This window comes from Myotis brandtii, unplaced genomic scaffold, assembly GCF_000412655.1.
Source record: "Myotis brandtii unplaced genomic scaffold, ASM41265v1 scaffold1875, whole genome shotgun sequence".
Lineage (NCBI taxonomy): Eukaryota > Metazoa > Chordata > Mammalia > Chiroptera > Vespertilionidae > Myotis > Myotis brandtii.
This window is the reverse complement of record NW_005356961.1, coordinates 210,899-238,268: the sequence shown is the minus strand read 5'-3', so window position 1 is coordinate 238,268 and position 27,370 is coordinate 210,899. Positions and strand designations below refer to the sequence as shown.

The 27,370-nt window shown below is 50.2% G+C and overlaps 2 protein-coding genes across 11 annotated transcripts in view; one reads left to right on the top strand and one right to left on the bottom strand.

The window, feature by feature from the left end:
• Window positions 1–3,149, bottom strand: part of CCDC22 (coiled-coil domain containing 22) — a 15,280-nt gene extending 12,131 nt beyond the window's left edge. Inside the window, exons 1-2 of the mRNA XM_014538261.1 lie at window positions 2,784–3,149; window positions 1,297–1,474 (exon numbers count right to left, since the gene is read on the bottom strand). Of these exons, the coding sequence (XP_014393747.1) occupies window positions 1,297–1,474; window positions 2,784–2,833 (228 nt within the window). The 5' untranslated portion in view covers window positions 2,834–3,149. The remainder of the gene's footprint in view (window positions 1–1,296; window positions 1,475–2,783) is intronic.
• Window positions 3,150–5,122: 1,973 nt separating this feature from the next.
• Window positions 5,123–27,370, top strand: part of CACNA1F (calcium channel, voltage-dependent, L type, alpha 1F subunit) — a 25,498-nt gene continuing 3,250 nt past the window's right edge. For 5 of the 10 annotated variants that reach the window (XR_001361762.1, XR_001361761.1, XM_014538255.1 and 2 more), the window contains exons 1-42: window positions 5,123–5,174; window positions 6,849–7,098; window positions 7,397–7,502; window positions 7,706–7,845; window positions 8,089–8,231; window positions 8,331–8,483; window positions 9,091–9,296; window positions 9,409–9,512; window positions 10,297–10,487; window positions 10,731–10,823; window positions 10,935–11,028; window positions 11,200–11,226; window positions 11,343–11,503; window positions 12,406–12,631; window positions 13,523–13,730; window positions 13,824–13,944; window positions 14,057–14,138; window positions 15,028–15,073; window positions 15,259–15,310; window positions 16,173–16,320; window positions 16,484–16,613; window positions 17,095–17,154; window positions 17,292–17,398; window positions 17,480–17,567; window positions 17,974–18,081; window positions 18,168–18,220; window positions 19,295–19,441; window positions 20,180–20,381; window positions 20,479–20,637; window positions 22,300–22,410; window positions 22,640–22,723; window positions 23,533–23,553; window positions 23,761–23,889; window positions 24,234–24,299; window positions 24,555–24,646; window positions 25,046–25,205; window positions 25,434–25,561; window positions 25,871–25,967; window positions 26,162–26,264; window positions 26,534–26,635; window positions 26,789–26,919; window positions 27,166–27,300. Coding sequence is in view for 8 of the 10 variants with exons in the window: in XM_014538255.1 (XP_014393741.1) it covers window positions 5,150–5,174; window positions 6,849–7,098; window positions 7,397–7,502; window positions 7,706–7,845; window positions 8,089–8,231; window positions 8,331–8,483; window positions 9,091–9,296; window positions 9,409–9,512; window positions 10,297–10,487; window positions 10,731–10,823; window positions 10,935–11,028; window positions 11,200–11,226; window positions 11,343–11,503; window positions 12,406–12,631; window positions 13,523–13,730; window positions 13,824–13,944; window positions 14,057–14,138; window positions 15,028–15,073; window positions 15,259–15,310; window positions 16,173–16,320; window positions 16,484–16,613; window positions 17,095–17,154; window positions 17,292–17,398; window positions 17,480–17,567; window positions 17,974–18,081; window positions 18,168–18,220; window positions 19,295–19,441; window positions 20,180–20,381; window positions 20,479–20,637; window positions 22,300–22,410; window positions 22,640–22,723; window positions 23,533–23,553; window positions 23,761–23,889; window positions 24,234–24,299; window positions 24,555–24,646; window positions 25,046–25,205; window positions 25,434–25,561; window positions 25,871–25,967; window positions 26,162–26,264; window positions 26,534–26,635; window positions 26,789–26,919; window positions 27,166–27,300 (4,989 nt within the window). In the remaining 2 variants the exon portion in view is untranslated. Of the gene's footprint in view, window positions 5,175–6,848; window positions 7,099–7,396; window positions 7,503–7,705; window positions 7,846–8,088; window positions 8,232–8,330; window positions 8,484–9,090; window positions 9,297–9,408; window positions 9,513–10,296; window positions 10,488–10,730; window positions 10,824–10,934; window positions 11,029–11,199; window positions 11,227–11,342; window positions 11,504–12,405; window positions 12,632–13,522; window positions 13,731–13,823; window positions 13,945–14,056; window positions 14,139–15,027; window positions 15,074–15,258; window positions 15,311–16,172; window positions 16,321–16,483; window positions 16,614–17,094; window positions 17,155–17,291; window positions 17,399–17,479; window positions 17,568–17,973; window positions 18,082–18,167; window positions 18,221–19,294; window positions 19,442–20,179; window positions 20,382–20,478; window positions 20,638–22,299; window positions 22,411–22,639; window positions 22,724–23,532; window positions 23,554–23,760; window positions 23,890–24,233; window positions 24,300–24,554; window positions 24,647–25,045; window positions 25,206–25,433; window positions 25,562–25,870; window positions 25,968–26,161; window positions 26,265–26,533; window positions 26,636–26,788; window positions 26,920–27,165; window positions 27,301–27,370 lie in introns of those variants that run through there. The other 5 variants (XM_014538253.1, XM_014538257.1, XM_014538258.1 and 2 more) reach the window with 5 other exon arrangements.

Here is a 27,370-nt window from a genome sequence, read left to right as displayed (position 1 = left end):
GAGGCAGCTGATTGATGTTTCTCTCTCACCGATGTTTCTAACTCTCTATCCCTCTCCCTTCCTCTCTGTAAAAAATCAATAAAATATGTTTTTTTTTAAAAAGAGCCCTAGCCGGTTTGGCTCAGTAGATAGAGCATTGGCCCGTGGACTGAAGGGACCCAGGTTCAATTCCAGTCAAGGGCATGTACCTCAGTTGCAGGCTCGATCCCCGGCCCTGGTTGGGGCACGTGCGGGAGGCAACCAACCAATGTGTCTCTCTCACATCGATGTTTCCCTTTCTGTGTCTCTCCCCCTCCCTTCCACTATCTCTAAAAATCAATGGAAGCCCAGCCAGCGTGGCTCCGTGGTTGAGAGTCAAGGTTCGATTCCCATTCAGGGCACATGCCCAGGTTATAGGCTTGATCCCCAGTAGGAGGTGTGCAGGAGGCAGCCCATCAATGATTCTCTCTCATCACTAATGTTCCTAACTCTCTCTGCCTCTCCCTTCCTCTCTGAAATATATATATTAATCAATGGGGAAAAATATCCTTGAGTGAGGATTAACAAACAAAGAAATTAAGAGACTGGCCCAAAGTCACAGCTAGTGAACCAGGAGAAATGACATTACTGGGAGCCCTTGGATTACTAACTGGACACAGGTCTGTACTGCAAAGGTGTGAGTGCTCGATCAGAAGGCATATTACCCAGGTAGAGACAGATTTGGAGTTATTCTCATGAGAGACAGGTTGTGTGCGACTGCCACAGGGCAGAGTGCAGTGTTAGTGCAGAAACACTGTTTTCAGTTAACATATCTTCCTTTGGGTACCATCCCAACTCCATGTGATCCTGAAGCAGCCAATCACAATGCCTTATGAATGACCATGTGAGCCACCTGGGCCAATCTGAATACACAGTGGTTAATTCAGGAATGAGCATGTGAATCAAGCAGGGCCTTTTCTGAAACTGGTAAATGGATACCATAGGGGGGAAATTCTTGGTGCTAAGCTGAAAATGCAGGAGGTCAAGGGCAGCCGGGGTCCAAACTAGATCAACTCTTTTAATGCTTATAATGAACAAATTTTATCATCTTGATTTCACATTTAAGGAAACTAAGACCCAGAAGGGTTAGGGTCACACAGTTAGCAAGTGGTACAGTGAGGGTCAGAACTACTCAGGCAGTTTGACCAGAGAGCCAGCAGCCTTAAGGCTAAGCCACAGAGGGAGGTGGCAAAAAGGAAAGGCAAGCATTTCAAGGAGCTTGGTGACTTTGCGAAGGAGGAAGGAAGAGACTGTGTGTATTGGGAGGAGGGAACTCACCATGCAGGCCTGAGCCAGGCTCATGGCCAGGCGGAAACGGGCAGACATGGCAGGAGGCAGCAGTGGGCTGAGGCTGGAGCCCACGGCAGGGTTGATCACACGCAGGCAGCGGACAACAGCTTCCACAACCAGCTCAGTGGTGAAGGCTCGCAGGGTCTGCACTTCTGGAGGAACAGCCCTGAAGAAAAATGGGTGCAGGCTCAATGTGGGGAGCAGTCAGAAAACGAATCAGGCTGTGCTGTGCTGCCTTCTAGAAGCCCTAGTATTGGAGTGGGGGTAAAGAGGACGGCCATGGTTCAGACAGGTCCCGGGTGTTGATAAAGGTGATTTCCATTTGGAAAACTAAGAACTGAGGATGGCCCTAGCCGGTTTGGCTCAGTGGATAGAGCGTCGGCCCTCGAACTGAAGGGTCCCAGGTTCGATTCTAGTCAAGGACATGTACCTCAGTTGCAGGCTCCATCCCCAGGTCAGAGCACATGCAGGAGACAACCAATCAATGTGTCTCTCTCACATCAATATTTCTCTCTCTCCTCCTCCCTCTAAAAATCAATGGAAAAACAACCTTGGGTGAGGATTGTTGGAGGAAACAACAACAAAAAAAAACAGGATATCCTCAGCTCCTAAGAACTTGCTACAGGAGAACAGTGGGTGGAAGGGATCTGAGTTGAGAAAATCTGAAATTTCCCTATGCTTTAAAAGCCCCAAATTTCTGGGGTCTGGGAAGGGCAAGGGGCCCATGTGGTATGATCTCTGGGTTTCTGGTCCCCAGATATCATGTTCTCTAAATGTCAGAGGCTCCTGGATATTAAGCTGCTTGGGTTTTCAGACTACATGTTGGGAGGCTGGGGTTTCCAGAAATTCCAAATGTCAGGATCCCTGAATTCAAGATCTCTGGATATTAAGACCACCTAGTTTCAAGCAATCCAGAAATCAGGCTCCTTACATGATGGCATCCTGGGTTTTTACGGCCCCCGAATGTAGGAGTCTTGTGTGTCTGGGTCACCAGGCCTTGAGGCCGCCAGAATTTAGGCTCCTGGAATTTTATAAGCTCCAGGTGCTGGGAAACTGGGTTTTAAGGTTCCCACATATCCATTCCCAGAGTTTTTGGAATCCCTGAGTGCTAGGGTCCTGGGGTTTTAAAGTTCCCTGGTTCTCAGGAGACAGGTGCCTTAGAATCTTCAGGTATCTGGATCCCAGGGTAGTGATCTTAAGGTCATAGATTTCAGGGTCCCAGGTCTTGAGGTTCCAACGTTTTAATGTTTCAAGATGTCTGTGTCCTTGATTTGGGGGTTTAACAAATGTCGGGCTTGGGAGGACCCTGTGTGTGTGTGTGTGTGTGTGTGTGTAAGGGGAAAGGATTTTAGGATCCTGGAAGTTGGAGCCCTGGATATCAAGGACCAGGGTTTTAAGGTTCCCGGGTGACTGGGTCCTGAGTTTTGGAGTCCCGGATATATGCATGCCGGGGTGGGCGGGGGCTGTGTCCTTACGTGCCGGCCTGGCGCAGGGAATGGATGAGGATTCGGTCTGCCTCCTCCATGGTGAAGCTGTGTCCGAATCTGGGGCTGGGTCCAGGGCCCGGTCCGAGAAGCGAACAAGAGAGGCGAGCGGTTGAAACCGAGCCCCGGGCCCGCCCGCGGTCCCAGGAGTGTCACGGGCTGCCCCAGGCGAGCTGGGTAATGTAGTTTCAACAGCGCCTGCAGCTCAAGTGTGCGTCCTGGTGCGGATGTGAGCGCAGGGGTGAGCGAACAATGGCTGCTAGGAGTTGTAGTTCTTCCGCCTACACTCCAGTGGGCTCTCCCAAGTGTGCAAAGGAGTGTATCTCGTGTATGTGCGCGCTCGAGAGCGTCTTGGTGTGCGCGCGCGCAGCGTGTGCGTGTACGTGCGTGTGCGTGCGCGTGCGTGTTGGGAGGTCGGGACGGAGAGTGATTTCTTGACTCATTCATTTAGGAAGGCATTCGCCTTCTAAATTGTAAAAGTGTACAAGGGCAGGGGCTTTAGCACAAAGGGTTTAGGGTTGAGTCTCAGCTCTTTAGCTCAGATCTTTAGCTCAACTTGCTAACTGCAATCGGGGGTAGGTTACATAACTTCCCTATCTTAGTGTCCTCATCTGTAAAATGGACTACAGTATTCTCTCCACCCCCAGGCCCGGTTTCGCTTTCTGCTGTTTCCCGCGATTAATCGCCATCTGAAAATATTAAGCGGAAATTTCCAGAAATAAATAATTCATAAGTTTTAAATTGCTCGCCATTCTGAGTAGGGTGATGAAATCTCGGGCCACCCGGCTCCCTCCCTCCCTCCCCCCACCCCCAAAGTGAATCATCCCTTTGTGGCTGTATATGCTACCTGCCAATTAGTCGCTTAGTAGCCTTCTCATGATTAGAAACACTGTGGCAGTATTGCAGTGCTTCTGTTCAAGGATCCCTTATTTTACTTAATAATGGCCCCAAAGTGCAAGAGTGGTGATGCTGGCAATCCAGATATGCCAAAGAGAACCATAAAGTGCTTCCTTTAAAAGTTATGTATACATAGCAGGGAGGGGGAACATAGTATATCTAGGGTTCAGTACTATGGCTCTTTCAGGCATCCACTGGGGGACTTGATAGATAAGAGGGAGACTAATGTACCTGCTTCCTATGATTAAAACAGAATTAATTCATGTAAAGCATGTTGTACTATGTGCCTGACACATAATAAAATAAGAAAAGAGTATGTACATTGTGGTTACTAAGTAACCATACATTTAATAAATGCTTTAGTATGTTATACATGTGTATACAATCCAATGACTGATTACGCAGTAAACATTTATATAACCACCATTCATTAAAAAGACCACCCTAATGCGATCCTGGCACACCTGGTTTGTGACTTCAATAAAAGACGTTTGCTTTGAAAAAAACAAACAAACAAACAAACAAAAACCCTGTCTCCACTGCTCAGTAGTGCCATGTATGTCATAAAGCATGGGTACATATATGTAGGACTCAGGTTTGGAACTTTATTCTGTTTTTTAATTACTGCAGCTTTATAACAAGCCTTTATAACTGATATGGCAAATCCTCCTTCCTTCTTGTACTTTTTCAAAGGATTTTGGCTTTTCTAGGTCCTCTGTATACCGATATACATTTTAGAGCCATCTTATCAAATTCCATGGGAAAACTTTTGAGATTTTGTTTGGGACTGCATTAAATCTCTAGATCATTTTGAAAAGAATTGACATCTTCCCAGTTTTTACTATTTCAATTAGTTAATTTAACATATATGTCCATTTATTTTGGTTCCCTTTAATCACTTGATAATATTTGATAATTTTTTGTATAGAGATCTCACACATATACTATGTTAGGTCTATTCCTATGCACTTCAAATTTCAGATACTGTTGGAAAAAATATCATTTTTCTTATTTTAATTTCTGACTGGTGCTAGTATATATTTTGTAAAAATATTTTTTTAGCCTGGCTAGCATGGTTCAGTGGTTGAGCATCGACCTATGAACCTGGAGGTCAGGGTTCAATTCCTGGTCAGGGTACATGCCTGGGTTGCGGTTGCCGGCTCCATCCCCCGTGTGGGGCCCACAGGAGGCAGCCGATCAATGATTCTCTCTCATCACTGATGTTTCTATCTCTCTCTCCCTCTCCCTTCTTCTCTGAAATCTATAAAAATAGTTTTAAATTTTTTTTTTAGTCAGTGCCTTTTCTGTCACCAGGCTCTGGCCCACAAATGTCCCATCTTCGACCCTGCTCACCCTCCCATCCAACCCTGTTATGGCCCCGCCCAGTGACCTTAATCTCTCCAAAGCTGGGGGAAGAGAGGGGGGCTGTTTGCAGATGGCTCTTCAACCTTGAAAGGAGGATGTCGGCATCTGAAGGCGGGAAAGGTGAGAGCAGCCTTCCACCCCTGAGGACCCTTTGAGCAAGCCTGGGCTCTGCTCTACCCCTAGCCCCTCTGACTCACCCACTGCCCACCAGGACCCCACCCCTGGTGAACCACCAGGTGACCAGAACCATCCTGTTCCCATCCCAGCCAACCCCAAACACAGCCTTACCTCCAACTAAGCCATGAAGCTCAGCGTGACCCAGACACTGTTCTCTATGGCAGTGATGGCAAACCTTTTGAGCTTGGCGTGTCAGCATTTTGAAAAACCCTAACTTAACTCTGGTGCCGTGTCACATATAGAAATTTTTTGATATTTGCAACCATAGTAAAACAAAGACTTATATTTTTATATTTATCTTATATATTTAAATGCCATTTAACAAAGAAAAATCAACCAAAAAAATGAGTTCACGTGTCACCTCTGACACGCGTGTCATAGGTTTGCCATCACTGCTCTATGGCCTCCCTTCCCCATCCACAGCCATAGTTACCAGCTGAAACCCAACCCCAATCCTGGCTTTGACCCCTATCCTAGTGCCCACCCATCTTCAACTCCACAGCCAGCCCCAGGGTTAATCCTAACACAAACCATAGGAACCAGAGGGTAAACCCCTGTTAGAGTCCAAACCCCAACACAGATACAGACCTTACCACGCGCTCTAAAGTCACCTCACCTCAACCCCAATTCCTGGATGTCAATACTGTTAGCAAGTAGTTCTCTGGCTTTTCAGAAAGAGCGCAGATCCATTTTTAAGGGGAAAAAATAGAAATAGAGAACACACACACAATGGCGGTAGTAAGTTGTGAGAGCTTGCTGTCAGAGTCTATCTGGATTTGACTCCCAATTCAACCACTTCATCAAATCACTTAGCCCCTCTTTTTTCATCAATTTCCTCACCTGTAAAATGGGAATAATATTATGTGCCAGACAATCTTCTGAATGTTGAAGTAATTTAATCCTCACAACTACCCTGTAATGTAGGTTCTCTTATTATCAACCCATTATACAGATAAGGAAATTAAGTCTCAGAGGGGTTATGTAAGTTGCTCAAGGCCACACACAGCTATCAAGTGGTAAAGTCAGGATTGAAACTCAGCTTCTTTCCTCCAAAGCTGGGGCTCTTAACCAGGTCAATCTACTGCCCTTCACAGGCTGAAACAAGGCCATGGGGATTGAGAATGACCTTAGTTGAAAACCCCAATGCAAAACTCAGATCCCATCCAAACTTAACTTCAGCTCCAACCTTGATCCTAATTCTAATCCCAGCTTACTCAAATACCCAGTCCTAACCCTAAATCATACCTCAAGCACACTCCACTCCCACCTGTATTTAAACCCAACCCAAAAATCCATTTGAATTTACCCTAAATCTGCCTCCAGCTATAAACTTAATGGTACCCCATGCCAATATAAACTCTACCTCAAGTCTAACACCAAACCCTACTTCACTTGGAACTGTAACCTCACCTTCACTCCTCAATAAACTCCCCCTCTATCCCCAATCAATTCCAAAACCAACTCTTACCACCCCAATCCTTAACTGAGGTACCCCTAACTTTTCCTAATTTTACATGCTCTTTTTTCCTTCCCTCAGACAGAGGGATGGAATCAGGTAGGTGGCAGCCATGATAGCCCCCAATATCCTGTCCCTCCTGACTTGATTTCTCCACACAGACATCACCCCAGAGCCCAGTCCAGCCAATGGGGCAGGCCCTGGTCCTGAATGGGGGCTGTGCCCTGGGCCCCCAGAATCAGGGGGTGAAATCAGTGAGGCATCAGGCCTGGGGACCCCTAAGCGAAGGACTCAGCACAGTAAGCACAAGACGGTGGCAGTGGCCAGTGTTCAGCGGTCACCCCGGGCGCTCTTCTGCCTCACCCTGGCCAACCCTCTGCGGCAGTCCTGCATCAGCATCGTGGAGTGGAAGCATCCTGGAAGGCCAGGGGAAGGCCTCAGGGGGTGAGGTCACCAGAGTACCAAGAGTGAAGGATTGGGTCAGGATTAGCATAGATCAAGGGTCAAGTACTGGCTTCAGGGAGAATTTGAGAAAAGTGAAGGTCATTCACCAGGGGAGTCAGAGTCAAGGCCTTGGTCAGGGTAGGGGCTGGGAATGTGAGGGTCAGTCACCTTGGGGTCAAGGGTGAGCATTGGGTGGGGAGGGCCCCAAGGGAATGTTGGGGTTCTAAGGCTGCTTTGCCGGGGTCCTTGACTGTGTCCACCTGAGGCCCTTCGACATCCTCATCCTGCTGACCATCTTTGCCAACTGCGTGGCCCTGGGGGTCTACATTCCCTTCCCAGAAGATGACTCCAACACTGCCAACCACAACCTGGTGAGTTTTGCTTCACCATGCCCGCCCTGTCAGATACAGCCCCAGTAGAACTACACCTCAAGCCTTCCAACGAGGCCCTTCCCTCTCTGATCCAGATGACTCACCTCTGCCCAGCCCTCTGCCTGGCTACGCCCTTTTCCCCTACCCCTGTCCCCGTCAATCACCAACCCAAATAACTCCTGGATCTCCGGCTCCGCCCCCAGGAGCAGGTGGAGTACGTATTTCTGGTGATTTTCACTGTGGAGACGGTGCTCAAGATCGTGGCCTATGGGCTGGTGCTCCATCCCAGCGCCTACATCCGCAATGGCTGGAACCTACTCGATTTCATCATCGTTGTGGTTGGGTGCGCGTCTGCGGGGCACACCCCCACCCTAGTTCAACTTTCCATCCCAAGCCCGCTGAATTCGGGGCTCAGGGAAGCGACTGCTTTAAATTGCTCCCATTTGGCAGCCAGAATCAGGAATATTTTAAGCCTGTTTGCATTTCCGGTTACAGAGACTTGTGCTTTTCTCAGGAGAGGAGAGGGATGGGAAGGGGTGCCAAAGCCTGACACCCGCCCACGCCTCATACCTTGCTCCCCCATCAGGTTGTTCAGCGTGCTGCTGGAGCAGGGCCCCGGGCGGCCTGGAGATGCTCCGCATACTGGAGGGAAGCCGGGGGGCTTCGATGTGAAGGCGTTGCGGGCATTTCGGGTGTTGAGGCCACTGAGGCTGGTGTCTGGAGTCCCGAGTGAGTGTAACGCCTCCCGGGGTTGAAGGTAGGGAAGGGGAGCGGGAGGAGGACTGAACGGACCCCGCCCCTACTTCACCCAGCCCTCGCTCCCCGCAGGCCTGCACATAGTGCTCAATTCCATCATGAAGGCGCTGGTACCGCTGCTGCACATCGCTCTGCTCGTGCTCTTCGTCATCATTATTTATGCCATCATCGGACTCGAGCTGTTCCTCGGACGCATGCACAAAACGTGCTACTTCCTGGGATCTGGTCAGCCAGCCGACCCCTCCGGGGACAGGACGCGCCCCTCCACTGCCTCCTGGGCCAGACCGTGTTCTCAAGGAAACCCTAATTCACAAGACTCCGACCCCAGACTCAGGCTCCAACCCCGATAAACAAGCCCTACCCATATATTCAAGACTCCGCCCTCAATCTCAGACTACAATCGCCCACTTGCTAATAGCTCTGCCCTATCACAAGACTCCACCCTCTAGCCACTTAAGACTCCATCCTGCACAACTAGTCCCAGATTTTCAGGCCCTTCATCCGGACCCCAACCCAAGCCTTGCCCCCACCCTTTTTTTCAGAAGCCCTCCAAAATTCACAAGACTCTGCCCCCAGATTGATACCTCACTTTCATTTATAAAATTCTACCCCAAGATTTACAGTCCCACTCCCCAGATCCCTGTGGTTGGGACTCAGCTTCCCAGGGGTTCAGAATCTTGACCTGGCAGAGTCAGGATCTAAGGGTTGTCCTTGATTTAGAAAAATCTAGGACCCTGAGTTGAACGTCCCAGGTGGGCGGAGCTAGAGGGTGGCAGGGAATGCGGGTGGATGTGGTTCAGAGCCCAGAGCCCAGACCCTGTCTTCCAAGCAGAGATGGAAGCGGAGGAGGACCCATCGCCCTGTGCGTCTTCAGGCTCTGGAAGCTCTGGGCGTGTGTGCACGCTGAACCAGACCGAGTGCCGCGGGCGCTGGGCAGGGCCCAACGGAGGCATCACTAACTTCGACAACTTCTTCTTCGCCATGCTGACGGTCTTCCAGTGTGTCACCATGGAAGGATGGACGGATGTGCTCTACTGGGTGAGGTGGAAGGAGGGCACACAGTTTAGAAGCTGAACCTGCCTTTTCTCCTTGAGCTCAGAGGCAGGAATGTCTGCATGCCCTGAGGGATGCATGTCCTCTCTCTACCCAGATGCAGGATGCCATGGGGTATGAGCTGCCCTGGGTGTATTTCGTGAGTCTCGTCATCTTTGGGTCCTTCTTCGTCCTCAACCTTGTACTTGGCGTCCTGAGTGGGTGAGGAGCCTAGACACTCCCCTCATCCTGCCCCTCAGACTCTGTCTCTTTTTTTCTTCCTGGCAAACTCCTAGGCAACCTTCAAAACCCATCTGAAATACCCCACCATTCATTCAGTCAATATTGAGCATCTACTGGGTGCAAAGCACCATTTTAGGAATGGAACAAGAGACAAAAATCCCTGCCTTCCCAGATATTACATTTGGGGGTTAGGGGGGAGACAGACTATAGCAACATATACAATAAGTAACATATGTGTAGTGTTTTATATGGAATATTTCCTATGGAAAGAAAGGAAGGATAAAAATAGGAATAGGAAGGCTTCTGGCCAATTTGGCAGAATAGGACAAAACACTTGCATATCAATGTTGATCAAATCTACAGTACATTTTGGATTTATGTCACATTTGCAAAAGTTGCAGTTGAAGGTACATTAATTGGTCTTAGGCCTTTTTAAAAGTATGTATTAGTGTAGATAATGAAGACATGTTTGCAAGGCCAAAAAAATAGGAATGGGGCTATCTTGCCGTTAAAATGGGGACAGTCAGGACAGGCCTCCTTGAGAAGGTATTACTGAGTAAAAATGTGAAAGAGATGAGGGAATGAGTCATGTGGCTCCCTGAGGAAAATGTCCCAAGCAAAGGGAACACTCTGTGCAAAGGCTCCAAAGCACGAATGTGCTTGGCATATTCAAAGAACAGCAAGGATGCCAGTGTGGCTGGAATGGGGAAGGTGAGGGGGCCGGGGTGGTTCCTCCACCTCACCCTCTATCCTCCACCCTCAGGGAGTTCTCCAAGGAGAGGGAGAAGGCAAAAGCACGAGGGGACTTCCAGAAGCTGAGGGAGAAGCAGCAGTTGGAGGAGGACCTGCGGGGCTACCTGGACTGGATCATGCAGGCAGAGGAGCTGGACATGGAAGACCCCTCAGCTGATGGAAACTTTGGTTCTGTGGCTGAAGAGGGCAGGGCTGGCCACCGTAGGCAACCCTAATCTGGCCCATTCCCTACTCCATGGGGGCTGCCCTCCTGAGACCCAGATCTCCCCTGCAACAACTCTAGGCCCAGCCCTCAGATGTGGCCTAGGAAACAGAACCTAGATCCAGATTCAGATCCACCTCCCAACTGTACCCAGAACAGATTCCAAATAATCCACCTCCCCCACACACAGCCCTTACCCTGCCTCAGGCCATGGTCCTCAACTGTCCTCCCTATCCCTGCAGGACCACAACTGGCAGAGCTGACCAGTAGGAGACGTGGCCGTCTGCACTGGTTCAGTCACTCCACCCGCTCCACACACTCCACCAGCAGCCATGGTGGGTGTCCATCCTGGTTGGGGAGGGGCAGGATGGGTAGATGGAGGAGAAAGCCAAGGATGGAAACTTGAGGTCTTCCTATGCTGACCTCTGTTCCCACCCTGCCCACAGCCAGCCTTCCAGCCAGTGACACTGGTTCCATGGCAGAGACTCCGGGCGATGAGGAAGAGGAGGAGGGGGCTCTGGCCAGTTGTACACGCTGCCTGTGAGGGCCCCAACCCCTTGACCCCTGACCCAGCCCAGAACTCAGTCCAGACCCTGACCCCAGTGCTTACTTTAGTTTCTAACCTTGACCTCAGCCCCTGACTTCTGATCCTAGCCACTGACTGCCCCTCCGTCCTTTATGATGCTCACGTCCCATAAACCTCTTTTGCAGAAACAAGATCATGAAAACCAGGGTCTGGTAAGTTGAGGAAGCTATGTGACTCCTGGACCCCATGACTCTGTGATCCCCACCTGAGTTCCACAGGGCAGGCTGAGGTAGGTGATCTCAGCCAATGGGTTCTCCTTTCTGCCCAGCCGCCGCCTCCGTCGAGTCAACCAGGGTCTCCGGGCATGCTGCCGGCGAGCTGTGAAGTCCAATGCCTGCTACTGGGCTGTGCTGCTGCTTGTCTTCCTCAACACGCTCACCATTGCTTCAGAGCACCACGGGCAGCCCATGTGGCTCACCCAGACCCAGGGTGCGCCCCCCAGCCTCCAATTTCCTTCATCCCAGAAGCTCCAATTCAGGATTCCTCAGGTGCCTCCGACCCCCAAACACTGCCTTCCCCACAAGTAAATGCAGAAATCTTAGCCTGTCCCATCCCACCTTGTAGCCTACACTTCTGTAGCTCTTTTTTTTATTATTATTACTTATTTCAGAGAGGAAGGGAGAGGGAGGGAGAGAGAGAAACATCAATGATGAGAGAGAATCATTGATCGGCTGCCTCCTGCACACCTCCTACTGGGGATTGAGCCCTCAACCCAGGCATGTGCCCTTGACCGGAATCAAACCCGGGACCCTTCAGTCTGCAGGCTAACGCTCTAATCACTGAGCAACTGGCTAGGGCAGAGCCCAGGCTCTTAACACCACACTGGATAGGTTAACCCCTCTGTGCTTCAATTTCCCCATCTACAAAATGAGATAGTTATACTATTCACTTTATGGGGTGGGTAGGAGGATTATATTAAAGTGAAAAGTGCTTAGCACATTGCCTGGCCCACATAAAGTTAACACTTTATAAGTGATAGCTCTTACAAGAATTCATTTTCATCTCAACCCCAACCTTAATACTGAGCACACTTCTAACCCCAAACTTCAAACCAGCCCCAGTCCTAACTAAAACCCAGACTCTAACTCTATCCTTGAATTGGAGCTTTTCTGGACTCATAGAGGCTGATTGATGCCCCACCCCAACTCTGCCCTTCACCCCAAATCCAAGCCCCTCATCCACTCTGACCTACAAATTCATCCCAATTCCTAACCCTAATCCCACCCCCAGCCTGTGCCTGGCCTGATACCAGCTACCCCAGATCATCCCATGGCCCTACCTCCTCACATGTCACCCCAGAAACTGGCCAGCCCCTCCCCCTTTCCCCACAGAGTATGCCAACAAAGTGTTGCTCTGTCTGTTCACGGTGGAGATGCTTCTCAAGTTGTATGGTCTGGGCCCCTCCACCTACGTTTCCTCCTTCTTCAACCGCTTTGACTGCTTCGTGGTCTGTGGGGGCATCCTGGAGACCACACTGGTGGAGGTGGGTGCCATGCAGTCCCTGGGCATCTCAGTGCTCCGATGTGTGCGCCTCCTCAGGATCTTTAAAGTCACCAGGTGTGTGTGCGGTGGGGGGGTGGGGGGGTGGTGGTGACTGAAGCCACAAACACAGCCCCAACAGCCCTCACCCCAGTCCCAATGATAACTGTGTATATTTCACCATCCAATTTGCAAATATCCATTGAGTGCCTACTGTGTACCAGGCACCACTCCAGGCCTTAGGGAAATACCAGGAATCAAAGCAGACACAAGTTTCTGCCTTCGTGGAGATTCAAGTTCTGTAGGAAGGGTGTCTACTCCGTTTCCATCTTCTTCCTCAACCTCAACCCTGCCTCTGAACTCAACTCCATACTCATGCCCAACCCAAACCCCATCCCAACCCTCAACTACAACACCATCTCTAGCCCAACCCCCAACCACTCATCATCCACAAGCCCATTTATAACCCCCATACCCAATCCCAACCCCATCTCCAATCTCATTCCTAACGCACAGCCTCATCCCCATCACTAACCACAACCCCCCCCCCATTCCTAGCTCCTAACCATCAGTTAATCTCCAAACACAACCCTGTTCCCAGCCTCAATCTTATCCCTAACTCAGTCATCTACAACTCCAAATACTCCCCCAATCCTTAACCCCAACATTGGCCCCAGTTGCAATTTCAAACTCTAACCCCAGTCCTGGTCCCAACCTGAAACCCAATTCTAGCTCCATCAATTTCCATTTACCCTCCATCCTAATCTCATCTCCCATTACTCCCCTAACGCTTAACCCCAATCTCAACCTTCCCCTCACTTCTTATTCTTGCCTCACCCCAGCTCCAAAATCACTTCTAACCCTGATACCAAAGGCCATTTTAACCCAGCCTGCCCCAATGAACCTCAAGCTGGAATTCCTAACTCACCACTGGACATGTCAACCCTGCCCCCTCCATCTCTGCTGCAGGCACTGGGCATCTCTAAGCAATTTGGTGGCATCCCTGCTCAATTCAATGAAATCCATTGCATCCTTGCTGCTTCTCCTCTTCCTCTTTATCATCATCTTCTCCCTGCTTGGCATGCAGCTGTTTGGGGGCAAGTTCAACTTTGACCAGACACACACCAAACGAAGCACCTTCGACACCTTCCCCCAGGCCCTCCTCACTGTCTTTCAGGTGGGGCCTGAAGATGATGGGATGGGTGGGTCAGGGGCACCCTAGGGTGCAGGGAGGGTCTCAAGAGCTTCATGGTGAATCCCCCCCCCCCAGATCCTGACGGGTGAGGACTGGAATGTGGTCATGTATGATGGTATCATGGCTTATGGCGGCCCCTTCTTCCCAGGGATGCTGGTGTGCGTCTATTTCATCATTCTCTTCATCTGCGGCAACTGTATCCTTGAAAACTTGGGGGGCTGGATGCTGGCAGGTGGGGTGGATAGAGGGATCTGGGTGGTCCACAAGCAGGCTGCTTCTCCATCTTTTGTAGCCTGAGCTCACCCCAGACATCCTGTTGAATGTGTTTCTTGCCATTGCTGTGGACAACCTAGCCAGCGGAGATACAGGCACTGCCAAGAACAAGGGCAGGTGATGTCTGGCTCCAGCCCTAAGACAGTCTCTCCTGGATCCCTGCCTGGGAATCCACACAGACATCCCACACCCCACAAATGCCTCAGTCACCCTGGCAATCCCCATCCCCACATCCAACCTGCCAGTTCTCGTTCAATCAACATGCATTTATTGAGCACCTACTTTGTGCCAGGTCCTGTTCTAGATGCTGAGGAGATAACAGGGGTCAAGGTAGATAGAATCCTCTCCTTCATGGAGCTGACATTTGAATTGGGGAAGCAAGCAAAAATACATATAAATGAATATATAATATACTTTAAATATATGTAAATAATATGTAACAAAGAAAAAGAAAGTGAAATAAAAGAATAGAGAGAAATAAAGATTGCTATTTTGGTTAGAGTAGTCAAGGAAGGTCTCTATGTGGAGGTGACAGTTGAACAGAGAGCTGAATAAAGTAAGGGAGTGAGCCATTCAAATATCTGAGGGAAGAATGTTCAAGGCAAAGGGACAGCAAATCAAAGGTCCTGAGGTGATGATAGTCTTAGCACATTCAAAAAAACACCAGGGAGACCAGTGAGCAAAGGAGAGAGTGATAGGAGGTGAGCTCAAATGGGGAAATAGCGAGGCCAGACTTAGGGTGTTCTGGGCCACAGTGAAGACTTTGGTTTTTGCTCTGAGTGGGAACCATGGGAGGGGTGTGAGCAGAGGAGTGATGTGCCAGACTTAGGATTTAACAGGATCCTTCTGGCTACTGTGAGAAGAACAGACTGTGGGGATGAGGGCGGAAGCAGGGAAGTTCTGTGGGGTCTAAGAAAGGTCTGTTCTGACTGCAATGTTCCCCCCTCAGCCTAACCCATCTGCTGCAATCCTTAGCAATCACACACACCCCCATTTCCTCACACAGGGAGAAGAGCACTGAAGGGAAACACCCACAGGAGAATGGATCGTTAGTGAGTTAGAAACCTGGGCACTGTCTACACCTCATACTACCATCAATGCCTGTCTATGTGTTTGTGTTTTTAACCCCCAACCTCTGCCTATTCAATCCTTCATTATTGCATCCCTTCCGTGCTTCCCTATGTCCATCTCCTGATGTCTCTCCCACAACCAATGACCCCTATCTTCCTGTCCCCAGGTGCCTGGTGGGGAGAATGAGAAAGAGGAGGGTGCAAAGAATGAAGGAGCAGGCAAGTGACCAGGGCCAGGTGGAGGAGGTGTGGGACCCTAGGGACAGCACCCACCCAGGCAGAGCTCTTGACTCCTGAGACCCTCCTGTCTAGGGAGCAGCCTTTTCCAAGATCATCTTGAAAATAATGGGCATGGTTTTTGGCCATCAACATTTGGGACATTGAGATTAAAGAAGATTAACAGATGTTTTGTTTTACTGCGGAACTTCTCAGAGCCTTTATTTTATAACTAGAGGCCCAGTGCACAAAATTCATGCACAGGTGCAGTCCCTAGACCTGGCCGGCAATCAAAGCGTGAGTGTCTGCATGGAAGGGCAGGTCCCAGCTGACCTCTGGGCCCTGGGCAGCACCTGGGCCCCTGGGCCCCCATGCGCCCCCCTCTGCCTGAGTCATTGGGCCCCACCCGGCTCCCTCAGCACCTGGGAGCCAGGCAGCAGCCCTGTCACCACTGCTGGTCACCATCTGCAGGGAGATCGGCAGGGTGATCAGGCCCCACCTTGGCCTGGCGCCACCCACTCACCTGCTCCACCATCCTGCCATGGTCCTGCTCTTGTCGGGGCCCATCAAGGCCAGCAGTGCCTCCACTGCCACCTGCTGCCAGCACCGCATCACCAATGCCCACCATGTTCCGCAGTGCCCCTGGTGGTCAGCACACATCATAGCGAGTGGTCTAACTCCCAGTCAAGGGGACAATTTGCATATTAGGCTTTTATTATATAGGATAGCATGTATATGACTGCGAGGATGGCAGTGTTCATTCAACACACATTTACTGAGCTCTTACTGTGTCCCAGACACTGTTCTAAGTGCTTTACATACATTTTCTCAATTAATTCCCTCTCTTCTGATCTTGTGGTACCAGGCATGGAGGACGAGGAGGAGGAGGAAGAAGAAGAGGAGGAAGAAGAGGGTGCAGGACGTGTGGAACTCCTACAGGAAGTTGTTCCCAAGGAGAAGGTGGTGCCCATCCCTGAGGGCAGCGCCTTCTTCTGCCTCAGCCAAACCAACCCGTGAGTGCTGGGGCAGGAGGGGCTTGAGCAGGTGGAGGGCCAGGGGGCAGCCAAGGCTCAGTGGGGTAGGGTACACATCCTGATACAACAGGCTTGAGCTGCAACCCTTGGGCTCTCCCAATCAACTCTGGGTTCTGACCACGGCCCATTCCCCATTCACCAGAATGAGGAAGGCTTGCCACACCCTCATCCACCATCATGTCTTCACCAATCTTATCCTGGTATTCATCATCCTCAGCAGTGTGTCCTTGGCCGCTGAGGACCCCATCCGAGTCCACTCCTTCCGCAACCATGTGAGCCTTTGGGGGGCACTCCCATGAATGTCCTATTGGGCACTATCCAGCCAGTGTGCAAACAGGGAGAAGACCCCTATCTGGGCAGAAAGAGAAGGGCAAGAATGGCAGCCTTACTGTGTGTGTAGCACACTTGCGGAAGCTCCAGGGAGGAGATCAGTGTACAGCTGAAGAAGAATCTGTGCTCAGAGAGGTTGAACAGGCCAAGGGCACCCATGTAGCTGGGTAGAGGCAGAGAAGCCCAAATTTGAACCCTAGTCTTTCTGATGGCCAAGCCTTTTGCCTTGTAGAGCAGTTCTTAATGATCATAAGAAAGAGAGGGAAGGGAGGAGGAGGGGGACAGCAATGATTACATAGAGAGGTACAAGTATGTGCGCTTGCACACACACACACACACACACACACACACACACACACACACACACACCTAGGATACCCCACAGCCATGACTCAGTGACTTTCCCTCTTTTTCATCCCCCAGATTCTGGGGTACTTTGATTATGCCTTCACCTCCATTTTCACTGTGGAGATTCTACTAAAGGTAACTAATGGGTCCCCAATCATACCTCCAGTTGCCCCAACCACCACCGCAACCCACCTCTCCTGTTTCCATCCCCTTATACCCCTTTTATTTCCAAATCTGGGGTCTAGCCTGATGACCTCTACCCTCCTCCCCAGATGACGGTGTTCGGGGCCTTCCTGCACCAAGGCTCCTTCTGCCGTAGTTGGTTCAATCTGTTGGATCTGCTGGTGGTCAGTGTGTCCCTCATCTCTTTTGGCATCCAGTAAGTGACCCTTCACCCAGCCCATTCCTCCAGAGCTGAGGCAAGGCCTGAGCCAGGGCCTGAGGACTGCCCCCTCCCCAGCTCCAGCGCAATCTCGGTAGTAAAGATTCTGCGAGTACTCCGAGTACTTCGGCCCCTTAGAGCCATCAACCGAGCCAAGGGACTCAAGGTAACCCCACCCCACCCAAGTCCACAGGATCCAGGCCTTGCCCCTGGGGCCAAAATCACTTTTCAGATTGACCATTTGCATGATGCATGACCACATGTAACCACTCATGCCTGACCATTGGCCATGTGGCCAGACCCATATTCCTTAACCAATGACCACATTTTTCTGATCTGAGTCCCTGGCATGTGGCCACATATCCTGTCTGGTAAACACTTATTCCTGGTTGGTGCCCACACATCCCTGGCCCACATCACTGTCCCTTAACCACGTGTTCCTGACCGCACATCCTTGACCCACAATAACATGTCCCTGACCCAAGTCCCTGAGCTCCATCATGCCCATAATCCCTGCCCCATGGCTGCTGTGGCCTGCACTGTCCATTAGTCATATTTGTGGGTACCTGCAGCACGTGGTGCAGTGTGTGTTCGTGGCCATCCGGACCATCGGGAATATCATGATTGTAACCACACTTCTGCAATTCATGTTTGCCTGCATTGGTGTGCAGCTCTTCAAGGTGGGAAGAAACACTAGAGGGAGACCCAAGCATGAGTCAAGGTGGGGTTGAAAGGTGCACCTGCTTGACAAATATCCTCCCTACAGGGGAAATTCTACAGTTGCACTGATGAGGCCAAACACACCCCCAAAGAATGCAAGTAAGTAGCCAAGACCTTGCCCTCACTGGGCCCAGAACCCTTCCCAAAGGCCACAGAGGCCCCTAGAGCTCACCAAGGCCCCTGAAACCCTTAGAGTTTCCTCCCAAGAACTTCAGAGAGCCCCCCAGATTTTATCAAGGCTCCCAGAACTCCCCAAGCCTCCAAGATACACCATCAGAACTCTCCCCAGAACTGCAAAGGCCCTCAGATCTCACCAAACTCTAAGAGGCTCCTCAGTACCTCCCCAAACCCCTCTCCACCTCTCCAGAATCACCTATATTTTACTCTGGACCTCCCAGCCATCCCCAAACACCATGACAGCCATGCACCACTTAATCCTCAACGTCCATCCTGTAGAGGGTAGAGGTCAGAAGCATGGACTTTGAAATCAAACATTCCTGGTTCAAATCATCCCATGAGACTTTTCTTAACCTTGTAATTTTTTACATTTCTTAACCTTGCTGAATCCCATTTTCCTTAACTGAAGAATGGTGATTTTAAAAATGTGACTCTCACTGATTTTTTGTGAGGAGTAAATGACTTACCATATGGAGGGTGTACTACAATGTAAAGTTACTAGGTATAAAGCCTAGCACCATGCCTGGCATAAACTTAGTGATGAACAGGTTGGCTATTATTTGTATTACTTTTTTCTGGGTGGCAATGATAATGATGATAATGGTGATGAGGGCTAACATATAGGGATTGGCAAAGGTAGGTTTACAGTTGTAATGAATAAACTCTGTATCTCATGTACTCACAACTCTAAACCTACTTTTGCCCCACCCTGTATGTGGTGCCAACTATGTGCCACACACTATTCTCACTACTGACTTAATTATACGTGTAACAAGACAGTAAATATGTTGTTCTTATTTCATGGATGGGGAAAACTGAAGCACAGAGAGGTTAAATGCCCAAGGTCACCCAGCCAGTAAATGGAGGGGCAGGATTTGAACCCAGGCTATCCAGCTCCACCATGATGCCCTGATGCCTCCATGCTGGAAACCTCAGTCCCCTTTCCACAGCTCTCTACCCTTCCTCACCCACTCAGACTGTCTACAACATCTACAGGGGCTCCTTCCTGGTCTATCCTGATGGAGATGTGTCACGGCCCTTGGTCCGGGAGCGGCTCTGGGTCAACAGCGATTTCAACTTTGACAATGTCCTTTCAGCCATGATGGCTCTGTTCACTGTCTCCACCTTTGAAGGCTGGCCTGCGTGAGGAGAAGGGCCCCAGGGATGAGCAAGGGACAAGGAAGGAGCATCTAGGGGACTGGCTTGGAATCTGCTGAAGGATGGGTGGGAGGGTATCTTGAAATGTGATCAAGGCCTTTTGAAACTGGATAGAGTTTTCTGGGGACTGGTGAGAATATCAGAAGACTGGGTGGGGGTCTCCCAGTAGCTGGCTGGGGTGCTTTGGGGACCCAGGTGGGTGGGGTCTCCAGGAATTGGGTAGAGATCTCTGAGGGATTAGGTAGAAGTCTAGAGAGGACTGGGTAGGATTTAGGGGGGACCAGGTAGATGCCTGGAGAGACTGGTTGGGGGTCTCAGAGGAGATGGAATGGGGGATTCAAGGGTTTCCAGAGAGTTGTGCAAGTCTTCAGGGTAGTAGTTGGAGATCGCTAGGGAGGTGGAGCAGGGAATTCAAGTTGATGGGACAGGGGATTTAGCAATCTTTGGGGGTTGGTGGGGGAGTTATGGGTAACTGCATGGGGACTACAGGTGGATGGAGAAGGGGATTTGGGAGGTCTGTGGTAGCTTAAGGGATTTGGGAGTCTTTGAGGGCCTAGTGGAGGTCTCTTGGAGTATGTATGGAGGTTCCAGGTGATTAGGTCAAAGGATCTAGGGGTCTTTGGGGTACCAAGCAAGAGATTCTGAGGTGTCTATGATAAGTAGTCTAGGGGAAGGTCTGAGGAGCCTGGTATATCCCCTCACCTGCCTCCACTGGCTCCACAGGCTGCTATACAAGGCCATTGATGCACATGCAGAGGACCAGGGACCCATCTATAATTACCATGTGGAGATTTCAGTGTTCTTTATTGTCTATATCATCATCATCGCATTCTTCATGATGAACATCTTTGTGGGCTTCGTCATCATCACTTTCCGTGCCCAAGGGGAACAGGAATACCAAAACTGTGAGCTGGACAAGAACCAGGTGACCTCTGACCCCTGATCCATGACCATCAACCCCCCATATACACCTCCTTGCCTTGGAACCTCACTACTCACTCATGCCCTGCACCCATATGCAGCGCCAGTGCGTGGAGTACGCTCTCAAGGCCCAGCCACTCCGCCGCTACATTCCCAAGAACCCGCATCAGTATCGTGTGTGGGCCACTGTGAATTCTGCTGCCTTTGAGTACCTCATGTTTCTGCTCATCCTGCTCAACACGGTTGCTCTAGCCATGCAGGTCTGAGCTCCCCACCCTGACCCCTGCCAGATACCCTATTCTGTTTACACAATCCCTTGGGAACCATTAGGCATGCTTTAGGCTGCAAGTAATAAAACCCCCAACTGACAGAAACTTAAGCTATAAAGATATTTACCACATCTCTTCACATCTAAGGCCAATAATTGTAAGTTACATCCTGATTTCAGAAATCAAAGAATATGAAAAAGAAATGGCAGATAGCAATTGTAAGTTGCCATTGATTATAAAACACACCCCAATTTCAGAGATTCTAAAATGTGAAAAGATGTACATAACAAGAAATGTAGAGGTAGGCTGTTTGTTCATTGCTCATAAGAGACCCAGTCTCTGTCTTCCTGCTCCACTCTTTTTTTAAAATATATTTTTATTGATTTCAGAGAGGAAGGGAGAGGGAGAGAGAGATAGAAACATCAATCATGAAAGAGAATAATTGATCGGCTGCCTCCCACACGCCCCACACTGGGGATCCAGCCTGCAACCCAGGCATGTGCCCTGACTGGGAATTGAACCATGACCTCCTGGTTCATAGATTGATACTCAACCACTGAGCCGGGCTGCTCTGCTGTTTTTAGTGGGTTAGTTTTCATTCTCATGATTATTGCTTCATAGTCACAAAATGGCTGCCACAGCTCGGCATCAACACTACATTCAGGGCAGAAAAAGGGAGAGAAGGTTGCACCAGGGGACTCTCCTAATTTGAGCCTTTTATTAGAAAGTGAAAATAGCCCTAGCTGGCTTTGCTCAGTAGATAGAGCATCAGCCTGCGGACAGAAGGGGTCCGGGTGTGATTCCAGTCAAGGGCATGTACCTCAGTTGCAGGCTCCTCCCTGGCCTGGGCCCTGACCAGGGTCCATGCAGAAGGCAACCAATCAATGTGTTTCTCTCATATCAATATTTCTCTCTGTCTTTCCCCCTCTCTTCCACTCTCTCTCTCTAAAAAAAAGGCAAAAATATTTTTCACAGAAGCTACCCAACCAGCAGCAGACTTATGTTTCTATGTCAGTCAGAACTAGCTGCAAGGAAATGAAATTTTACCATTTGCTACAACACAGATGAACCTAGAGGGTATTATGCTAAGTGAAATAAGTCAGACAAAGAAATAAAAATACCATGTGATTTCACTTATATGTAGAATCTAAAGAACAAAATAAACGAAAAAACAAAACAGAAACAGACTCATAAATACTGAAAACAAACTGACAGTTGCCAGACGGGAGGGGAATCCAGGGGCTAGGTGAAAGGATTAAGAAGTACAAATTGATAGCTATAAAATAGTCACAGGGATATAAAGTACACCATAGAGAATACAGTCAATAATATTGTAATAACTATGCATGGTTCCAGGTGGGTACTAGACTTATTGAGGTGATCACTTTGTAAATTATATAAATGTCTAACCACTATACTATACACCTGAAACTAATATAAAATAATATTGAAAATCAGCTGTAGTTGACAAGTAAAAAAGAGTTGGTCTCCCTCAATATCCATCATGGAGGTAGATAATGTGAGGGGTTAGGCCAACCCATTGTGCTATACCACCTCCTCAGACTCCCCTCACTCCTAGCCAGAGAACATTTGACTAGGGGTGGGGGGTTCTCTGCTTCAGGTGCTGTCCTCACACCTGATTTTCTCCTCCAGCACTATGAGCAGACTGCTCCCTTCAACTATGCCATGGACATCCTCAACATGGTCTTCACTGGCCTCTTTACTGTTGAGATGGTGCTCAAAATCATCGCCTTCAAACCTAAGGTGTGCCCCACCTGCAGTGGGTGAATTCCTTGGGGTGGAACTCACTGCAGTGCTCTCAGGAGGGCAGCAACCAGGGAGTCATGAGACTAGGGAATGAGAGGGATCCAGATGCAGGCCCATCGTGTGGTCTAAGCTGGGCTTTGTCTCCCCAATTTCCCCACCGTACTGGCCCCCTACCCTAGCTTCCTAGATATGAGAAGACATATTTCTGCTTTCCTCCTGCCTCCAGCATTACTTTGCCGACGCCTGGAACACATTTGATGCTCTTATTGTGGTGGGCAGCGTAGTGGACATTGCTGTCACTGAAGTCAACGTGAGTACTGGCCTCTCTACTAACCCACTCTCCCCCTGCTAACCTTTCCTCACCTCAACCTCAGGGCTTTCTTTCAAATGGGTAGAGGAGATGACACAATCCCATCCACCCCACTCATGGAGACTCAGTGCTCCTCATTCTAGCTCTATCCCTTCTGAGTCCCTGTTGGATTCAGCCAAAATCCCCCTCCACCACCTCCCTCATTTCATTTGCAGCCCACCCTCTGGATCCACCATCACCTAACATGACTTTGTTATTTCTATTATTTCCTTCATTGTTTCTACATCCACCTCCACTGGTTCCATCATCTCTTCTGATTCCTTCATTGACTCCATTCCCTCCACTGACTCCATCATCTCCAACGCTGGGTCTTTCACGTCTCTGTCATTACCACTGACTGCATGGTTGGCTCCATAATCTCCTCCATTGGGTATTATATGGTACTGTTACATCTATTGACAATGCTGCTGGTTCCATACCTCCATCACTGGCTTCTCCAATGGGTCCCCCCATGGGTTCTCTCATATCCATCATCTCCATAAAACAACTGGCTCCATCATTTCCTCCATTGGCTCCAATATCTCTCCTCCATAATCTCCTGTACCTTCTCCTCTCCTTCACCCTCATTACCAACTTTTCCCACAACCATCTTAATCCACTACCATATAACCTTCCCCATTGGACCTTGCATAATGATTGTACCATCCATTATCCCCTATAACTGTTCAATAATTTCTCCCCTTGTTCACTTGGGCCTGTGATCACATCATCTCCTCTATCTCCCCTGTCTTGACCATATCTCACTCCAGAATGGTGGCCATCTTGGCGAGGTAGCCCCCCATCATAAACAGGGACTCCCTGCTTTTTCCCCACCCACCCTTTCTTCCTTTTTACCTTAAGAGACCTTATACATGCTCCCTGACCACCCTGGGACCTGACTTCTGACAGATTTAGGGGTTGGGAGGGCCAAAGCTTGAAGCAGGGAGGTGGCTGGGGGAAATGTGGGCTGAGCATACCCACCATACCCCCAACCCCAGAGCTCTGAGGACAGTTCCCGCATTTCCATCACTTTCTTTCGCCTCTTCCGAGTCATGAGACTGGTCAAGCTTCTCAGTAAGGGTGAAGGGATCCGCACATTGCTCTGGACATTCATCAAGTCCTTCCAGGTAACTCCCCATCCCTTTGACCACCCTTTACTCCCACCTTACCTCTCAGCCTGCTGTTTTACCACCCTCAGAACTGTATCTCCTAGTGTGCCACACCCACCTGCAACTTGCCATTTTCAGTTTTCTCTCTTTTCTAGGCTCTCAATTCCCAACATGCCTTGGCTTCACTGACTTTATTGTATTTAATACTGTGTCCACATTTGGGATATACTGGTAGTCATTACATGGGCACTTGGGGGATGGACCACATCTCTCATCAGGTCCAGGCTTGAGGGAGCAGTGCATTCTGGGGATTATAGTTCTCTGCCTGGACCTGAGTATCTATCTTCCTCTCCACCCCATAGGCCTTGCCCTATGTTGCTCTTCTCATCGCAATGATATTCTTCATTTATGCAGTCATTGGGATGCAGGTGAGTGGGGACCCTAGGGAGCATCCCTCAGGCACTTCTCTGATGAGGGAGGTTGATTAGGAAGAGCCCGAAATTGGGATTGGTGGGTGGAAAGACAGACAGACACGCTGGATGACCCTGAGACAGTCCACATGTCTGTGAAATGGGATCATCAGTGCCTGTTTGTCAGGGTTGTAAGGACCCTTTGGGTATTAGTAGTTGTGAAATGGGTGGCAGCCTCTTCACCCCTCTGACACAGCCCCTGTGTGCCCACAGATGTTCGGCAAGGTGGCCCTTCAGGATGGCACACAGATCAACCGAAACAACAACTTTCAGACTTTTCCACAGGCTGTACTGCTTCTGTTCAGGTGACATCTACCCCTCTCTCTGCCACCTCAGTCCCCAGCATGCCCCTGTGGGTCCCAGACTGCCTGAGCTGTGGAAATAACAGGGCAGCATGGGGTTCCATGTTGCCTGGGACCTTTTCTGGCTGTGACCTGAGCATTTGAGAATATTCTAGCCTCAGCCATCCTTTTTCTGGCTGTAAGATGTATCCCGTTCTTTGGCCTCAGTGTCCCATCTATAAAATGTGAATATGACCATCATAAACATGGCATGCCAGCTTTTTAAATGTAGAAATGCTATTTGTGCCAGATGTAGCCCCTGGCAGGAGGTGGGTCATCCCATAACCTTTCCAGTCCCCATAATACCATTTGCCATGACTTCAGAGCCTTCCCTCTAGGATGACACCCTCATGTGATCCCCAGGTGTGCCACTGGTGAGGCATGGCAGGAGATAATGCTTGCCACACTTCCTGGGAATCGATGTGACCCTGAGTCTGACTTTGGCCCTGGCGAGGAGTTTACCTGTGGTAGCAATTTTGCCATCGCCTATTTTATTAGCTTCTTCATGCTCTGTGCCTTCCTGGTGAGGACCTTTTCCCCCATAACCACCACCACTACCATAGGGGCTGGCCCTGAAGGGTCTGGGGATGTCAAATGAGGTGGGGAGCCCAGATCTTCAGAGTAGGTGAAAGGGCTGGCCTGGTTCAGGGATTTGTAACCCAGAGACCATATAATCTTACCTCACAGCCTCCCACCAACCCCCTCCTTTCTACTCTGCCTTTCACCTAACCCCCCGCTCACTGGCCCACAGATTATAAATCTCTTTGTGGCTGTGATCATGGACAACTTTGATTACTTAACCAGAGATTGGTCCATCCTGGGGCCCCATCACCTCGATGAATTCAAGAGGATCTGGTCTGAATATGACCCTGGGGCCAAGTATGCCCTCTAACCTCTAACCCCATACTTGGTATCCCAGGGGACAGTGCACTGCCCCACAGTCTCCCAGCCCCAACCTACTCCTCCCATTACCCAGTCAGTAGATGCCCCAGGGTCCCCTGACCCTGTCTTCTGCCCCCCCACCCCCATCCTCACCCCCCGCTGCCATGACTGCCCTTCAATTCTGCCCTGGCAGACCCTGGGGTATTGTTGGGGAGAGGTAGTGATGAGCTGGTGGGTCCTTGAGAAAAGATTAGAGCGGGTATCTCCAATCCAGTGGTGCCTCCCACCTACCCCCACCTGCCCAAGGGGCCGCATCAAGCACCTGGATGTAGTTGCCCTGCTGAGACGCATCCAGCCACCACTGGGATTTGGGAAGCTGTGCCCACACCGAGTGGCCTGCAAGGTCTGTGCACCTGCCCACCCCACGCCCCTTACCTCTGAGAGAGCTGTCCACCATCTGGCAGGGGTGGGCAGAAACTTTGCCTTGGGTGAGGAGGGGGTGTTTGGTTGCATCTTCAAAGGTTTCTGCCCCTGGACATTCAGGCCTGCATCTCAGGCATTTGCCCAAAGTGGGTTTCACGTCCCTGGTGTGCACAGAGACTGGTGGCGATGAACATGCCTCTCAACTCAGATGGGACAGTGACATTCAATGCCACACTCTTTGCCCTGGTTCGGACATCCCTGAAGATCAAGACAGAAGGTGTGTGTGGGGGGGGTGGGGGACAGGAGTGGAAGGATCCCTAGGGAGGTTGCAGGGAGCAAACTGAGTGCTGGGTCCCACTCCTAGTTCTGAACCTCAAAATAGGTGACTGTTTTCTCCAGGCCCATTTCTCCACCTGTCCAATAGGGGAGGTGGTGCCTGACTGCAGTAGAAGCTTGCAAAGCCCCTCCAACAGTGAGGGAGTGGCTGTGAAGGACTCTTCCTATTGGCTCATGCACGCCCCCCTCCCCCATCCTCTCCTGGAGCAGGGAACCTGGAGCAAGCCAATCAGGAGCTTCGGATTGTCATCAAAAAGATCTGGAAGCGGATGAAGCAGAAGCTGCTAGATGAAGTCATCCCCCCTGCTGATGGTGAGCTATCCTCACCCCAATTCTTGATCCAGCCTCTGAATGTCAGATGATTGCTCACCAGCACTGGCTGGGGGAGGGGGGGTTTATGCTGTGGGTAGGGTGGGAGGAACAGAGGACCCCTATGTGACCTTGCCTCCTCTCCCTTGCCCCCAGAGGAAGAGGTCACCGTGGGCAAATTCTATGCCACATTTCTGATCCAGGACTATTTCCGCAAATTCCGGCGAAGGAAAGAAAAGGGGCTACTAGGGACCGAGGCCTCCCCAAGCACCTTCTCTGTCCTTCAGGTCTTCAGAGTGGAGCCTGGGTGGGTGGGGGTCTGTGGGAGCACTGTGGCAGAGGCTAACTGCTCTCTTGATTTCATGGAGCCCATGTCACAGATTTGGAAACTGAGGCCCCAGGACCCACAGAGGGTCAGAGATGGTTGAGGGGACTCCTTCCCCCACCCCACACTCCTGCATGGGAAGCAGGCTTAATGAAAGGGGAGTTTAGACCCTGAGCTATCCTGCTTCCCTATTTTATCACCCTCACAGGCTGGTCTGAGGAGCCTACAGGACTTGGTTCCTGAGATCCGACAGGCCCTCACCTGTGACATAGATGAAGAGGAAGAGGAAGAGGGGCAGGGTAGAGAGGAAGAGGAAGATGAGAAGGACCCAGAAACATACCAAGTGAGGAACAACAAGTTTCCACTCCCCCAGGATTGTAAAGTACCCCTCAATCCCCTGAGTAACTTCCACA